The following is a 5,853-nucleotide window of genomic DNA, read 5'->3' as shown; positions in this document are numbered from 1 at the left end:
ATATATATATATACATATATACATAAATATCCAGTCGAATATTCAGTATAGAGTATTATTCAGCGCAGGATACCAGATATTTTTCAGATAACCGATCATTCCTAATTTCTATCATAAGAACACACATAAAATGCAATGGAATAATTTTGATTCTTTGTGCATATATTATTGCAATTATATACAAGTTGTGCAGGCTAAATTGATCTTAGAAGCTGCATTTGCGCATAATGAGATTAATAAATTAAAAAAACTGACTTATAGAGAAAAGGTCCCTCCCAGTATCCGAAAAAAGATTAAAAATTTTTAATCCATTTAAATCCAAATTCTTAATCCATATATATGGAATATACAAAAGAATTGAACGGTAATTGCATGGTAAAATTGAATCATTTTCTATATAAAAATAGTACAAATTCTTTTCATAGATTTAAGTGTATTCGAATGGATTCAAATAGATTCATTTTTTATGAATTCAGATGGATTCAAATGAATTCAAATTATTAATCAGCTTTAGAAGAAAGGCTCCATTATATGAGATACCGAGTTCATTTTAGGTAAATACTAGAAGTCCATAAGTAGAATTGAAAAAATAATAGATCATTTTGAAGAGAATTTAATAACCTTTAAGATAACGTTATATAAAATTTAATTCAAATTCCATTTTTTTTGCAATTAAAGAAATGTAAAAAGTGAGCAAATTGCAAAGTCAAAAAATTGTGCTCCTAATATGAGATATCCCGAGAAATCGATAGTAAACGCAAAGTATATCAGTATCGCAATTAAAACACTTTATGTAATGTTGTAAAATAATGTTTCTAAAATACAAACAAACACAGCCAGCGTGCGCGAAAAATAATTGCATACGATAGATTATACCCAGAAGGATCGTCTTCAGATAGTTGGAATCAAGCATCGCAGAAATAGGCACTCGACGTTCATTCCGATTGTCTTTTTTATTAATATCCAATAACATTTATACTTTAACAACGATTTTCACTATAACATAGGAGCATGGGTTATTTCATATTAGAAATACCCTGCGTATTTCATATTACGATTTCCACGCCTACAGGTTTTTATGATCATCAAATCTAACTTCTATAATTAAACAGTTCAACATATCCTGTATTTTTTTAGTACCATACTCTATCACTACATAAAGAATGTCTTGCCAAATATTTATTAATATTTATTAAATAATAAACAAGGTTTAAAGATTCATCTCAATGAAACTTGAAAACATCCAAATTCTAAAATCTTGTTTTACAATGATTACAGACATGATCTAATAATGAATTTTCTACTAAATAGTTTTCAATCCAAGAGCAATAAATTCATGGTGGAATCACTCAGTAAACGAGAATGGATTAAAATAGATTGAAATTTTTTTCTATCCGAATGCGTATTTTAAATAGCAAATATTTTTTTTTGATTTAATTACACGAATCCAATTGGACTCAATTGGATTCAATTACATTCAATTGAATGCAATTGGATTGAAAAACTGCATTTCCTATTCAAAATTTTGGATTGGACAGTATTCATAGTGCACAGAAAAAACTATTATTTTTAGATTGAAAGGCATAGAGATATGCTCCATGCAATTCCTATAAATGAATAAAAATGCATTCAGGATTGAAAAGCATTCATTTTAACATTCGTGAACAAATATTTCTGAAAATCTGAATCCATTTCAATTCATTTCAATCCATTCTCGTTTGGTGGGGAATACATAGCGTTTATTAGTTTAACAGAAACGTCGATATCTTATATTAGGCGCTTATCTCATAATAGGGGGTTTTCCTCTAATATTAATTAATCCAGTTTTATTGCTAAAATATTATTATAAACTGGTCCATATTATATTCTAAAATGCACACACCCATACACACCCATCCACTCACTCACACACACACACACACACACACACACACACACACACACACACACAAGCGCGCGATAAAATTATAATAAAAAAGTTTTCACTTAAATTAGAGAATTAATTTTTATGATGCTCTCAAACAATCACCCCAATATCTCATATTAGGCGCCTATTTCATAATAAGGGCTTCCCAAGCAGAACAAGAGTCATTATGCTGCCAAAATGACTCTAAAATAATCATTAAAAATCATTTTTCTATCATTTCCGATTCATTCTAATGTCATTTTGACGTTATATCGCATTGTTGTTCTGCTTGGGAATTTTCTCTATCTGTGCATTTTTGAGAAGCGCGTTACATATCATCATCAATGTTGCCTTCCAACAAGAGACACACATAATACGTGATGTGATGCATTTACTTTCTTATACGTTCCTACGTTCACTGCCAGTGCTGAAAATCTATAGCGCATGTAACGTATACTGTATAGTTCAGCATTGACAGTGAATATCAGAACGTACCCCTTTTTATTCGCCAATGTTAAACAAGAATGAGATGATCACTGTTGTACTGAGTCGTTTGTTGGAAGGCATTTTATCACAGTATAACACATAGTTATACTGTGACCCAGTGCTACTGCTAGAACTGTGTTGAATGATATTCAATGCTGTATTCCTATGCGATATTCTGTCTTGTTTTAATTTCTGCCTAATTAACATTAAAAATAGGCTATGCCACGTATTACGCTTTTTTAGCTCAATTTCTTGGCATCGTTCATAGCTTCTCTTTTTTTCTTCATGTTGAAGAGAAAAGGAGGAAAAATTGTGAAAGAAGTCCAGTTGTAAAGAACAGACTTATAACACTATCGATTCGTCGTTCCTCCTCAATTCCCTGTTCCTCTGTTTTACGTGATGTGACGTGGTGGCTGTGTGCACAGTGCAGACCGTGCAGCAGGTGATAGTCGTGATCGTGTACTGTACGGTGTTGATGGCGGGATAGTTGGACACAAGTAGCCGGTTGTGTTCGAATTAACAGTCCTGGATATTATTCTTGATTACTGTAGACTACCGCACGCCCAACTTTCATCATGTTGCAATCGATATTTGACGATGTACGACGTATGAACAAGCGCCAGGTAAATCATCCTTCACGACGACGATTGTTACCGTTGTGAGCTGGTGGTCACATATGGTGGCTATGTAAGAATATTCTGATTTTTAGTTTTTATATCAACTGCTGAGCTTTGGCATGATAGTCTCATCAGCGTTGATGATATGGAAGGGTCTGATGGTCGTCACCGGCAGCGAGAGTCCTATCGTGGTTGTATTGAGGTATACCTAACCTAACTCCACCTATCTAACTCCGTTTTTTATTAATTTTTAATTAGCCATTATTGCTAAATTTGTCAAGTTGAAATCAATACTACCTGTTTTCATGAATCACGACATGTACTACATTTTTTTGCATTTAAAAAAGTTTTTTGTTATTTGCATATGTACAAAATACATTAAGCTATAATAGACTTGATGATTGGAGATTTGTATTGTAATATTGCATGTTATTAGTACATAATTCAGTCATACAAGGGAAATATTGGTCAATAATATTTAATAGGCTGATACTGATTTAATGTTTGTTCCAGTCGAAGACATAGAGAATGGACTGTTCGAGCGTATCTAAGTAATATGGTCGACAAAAATGAGAAAGAGGGACCGTGGAAGACGACCAATCTCCCTTTCATTCTCTTTCGTTATATCGTTGAGTGGAAAGAAATAAAGATTGTTCGTCTTTCACAGTCCCTCTCTCTCATTTTTGTCGACCATACGACTTAGATACAATCGAGCAGTCCATTCTTTTTGGTTCCAGTATATTGAATGTTATTCAATTCCTTTTACAGTGGCAGTATGGAGCCTGCGTTTCACAGAGGTGATTTGCTCTTCCTTACCAATTATCAAGACGAACCAGTGAGAGTAGGAGAGATCGTTGTTTTCAAAGTCGAAGGCAGAGACATACCTATTGTACACAGAGTACTTAAACTTCATGAGAAGTAAGGACTCTTATGACCCATCTTGTTAACATACAATATCAAATATAAAGAACGATTTTAAAATGTATGCATAAAAATTCTAGGGGTGACCAAAATAATACGGTCAAGTTTCTTACGAAAGGTGACAACAATTCTGTAGATGATCGAGGTTTGTATGCACCTGGTCAGCTCTGGTTGACGCATAAGGATGTGGTTGGCCGAGCGAGAGGCTTCCTACCATATGTTGGCATGGTCACTATATACATGAATGAATATCCTAAATTTAAGTATGCAGTATTAGCATGTCTTGGACTGTACGTTTTGGTACATAGAGAATAAAATTGTTCGATAAGTTCAAACATTATATTGCGATAATCTGATCGTTTCTGAGTAAATGCGTAATTTACTAAAAATAAGGACACACATACCAAACTGCACAACATAATAATTTAGTGCATACATTGCTGATCTTGTACTATTAATGAAGAATACTAAAATGTTCAGGCCAAAGTGCATTTTCTTGTATGTAAATATATTTGCATATTTGAATCGATAATCTCAAATTAAATATTTTTGCTGGAATTATTACGTGTAAATTTATATTAAATATTTTATCTTGATTTTTACATCAAGATTCGATATTTCGTGGTGAATACTCTAAAAAATAATAAAAAATAATAAGAGATGATAATTTTTGTTTTTCAGAGTATTGAGATGCGCGCGTGCTAGATTAAAATGGCAATTACTAAAGGCATTAGCTATAAAGGCCATTTCGAACAACTCCAATTAACTTTAATCTGTCGTTAACCTTTAGACTGCCGGCATTTTTTCATTAAAATAGTGATTCTTTTTTTTTTCAAAAATTTTTCTTTATAAGTAACATACACATGGCGAAAAATTTCAAGATTTATTCAAAGCTAAAAGTGGCTTTTCCGGTAAGGAACATAAATTAAATATAAAAAATGTTTATTTTCTCAAAAATAGTGTATTTTGGGGGTTTTTTGTTATCGCTGATTCCAATTCTGAGCATAAATTTATAAAATTTTGAGCCCTAAGCGCAATAACAACATAAATGAATATAAACGTATAGATTCAGAACTTTCCTATTACCCACAGCTAACGACGTAGTCGTAAAAAGTTTGAGGCTTCTTTTTTATTTTCCTTTTTATTTAATTTTTTAATTTTTTATTTTTTTTTCTTGTTTTATAATTACTAAAAGTAATGGTGTTTTAATCCAAACTCAAGAGCCACAAAAGTGACTTTTCTGGCATTCTAAAGGTTAATAAATGCAATTGGTCAATTCTAATGGACTAATCGTCGATTAAAATTAATCGGAATCGATCAAAATGGCACTAATATTGCAATGTCTAAAAGACATAAGTAAAGTTAAAAAGAACTAGACAATTTTTTAGAAGTTCTCATTTTTGTTTCTCAGGTAATAATTTATAAAAGTGACGCCACTGTTTGTGACAAGATAATCTTTGTGGCGCACTGTAGCATTTATATACGTTAGAGAAATCATTGTTTATTTTTCTCTGCTTTCACTTGAAAAGAGCGGCAGCGTATTATATGTAAAACCCGAAAGAAATAAATTTTGTTGTAATTCTTAATGTGGCACGCTGTATAATTACTTTTATTTCAGATATGGAATAAATTTGTAATATTTGGGTACAATGCGGTACTGTAAATCCCTTAGTTTATAATTAATTTACAATAAGTTGTGCATTTTGATCTTTTATAAGTTTTATTTCCTCAATTCTATCAGTAAGTAGTTAGAATGGACGATAAAATTAAATTAAAACACATTACATGCAATTTATCATGGAACATATGTTTTTATATCAAATAAACTTCTGTTATCAAAGTTCATAAGTTATCACATACATATATTAATGTGATATCACAATTTGTTAATTGCTCCTTAGTGGAGCAGAAAATTATCACCAT

General features: G+C 31.7%; 1 protein-coding gene across 1 annotated transcript; it reads left to right on the top strand.

Annotated features, from left to right (window-relative positions):
• The first annotated feature begins 2,967 nt into the window (after window positions 1-2,967).
• LOC108757197 (signal peptidase complex catalytic subunit SEC11A) lies at window positions 2,968-5,792 on the top strand. The gene is made up of 4 exons (XM_018501612.1): window positions 2,968-3,015; window positions 3,102-3,211; window positions 3,778-3,927; window positions 4,011-5,792. Exons 1-4 carry the CDS (start codon window positions 2,968-2,970, stop codon window positions 4,243-4,245), a joined length of 543 nt encoding a protein of 180 aa, XP_018357114.1. The 3' UTR covers window positions 4,246-5,792.
• The last annotated feature ends 61 nt before the right edge of the window (window positions 5,793-5,853 follow it).

The sequence above is a fragment of the Trachymyrmex septentrionalis genome, unplaced genomic scaffold, assembly GCF_001594115.1.
Source record: "Trachymyrmex septentrionalis isolate Tsep2-gDNA-1 unplaced genomic scaffold, Tsep1.0 scaffold134, whole genome shotgun sequence".
Taxonomy (NCBI): domain Eukaryota; kingdom Metazoa; phylum Arthropoda; class Insecta; order Hymenoptera; family Formicidae; genus Trachymyrmex; species Trachymyrmex septentrionalis.
This window is presented reverse-complemented; position numbering and strand designations above follow the sequence as displayed.

Coding starts and splice junctions, on each gene's coding strand:
- LOC108757197 (XM_018501612.1), top strand. CDS start 2,968: ATGTTGCAATCGATATTTGACGATGTACGACGTATGAACAAGCGCCAG. Junction 3,016..3,101: donor GACGTATGAACAAGCGCCAG/GTAAATCATCCT, acceptor TCTGATTTTTAG/TTTTTATATCAACTGCTGAG. Junction 3,928..4,010: donor GTACTTAAACTTCATGAGAA/GTAAGGACTCTT, acceptor TAAAAATTCTAG/GGGTGACCAAAATAATACGG.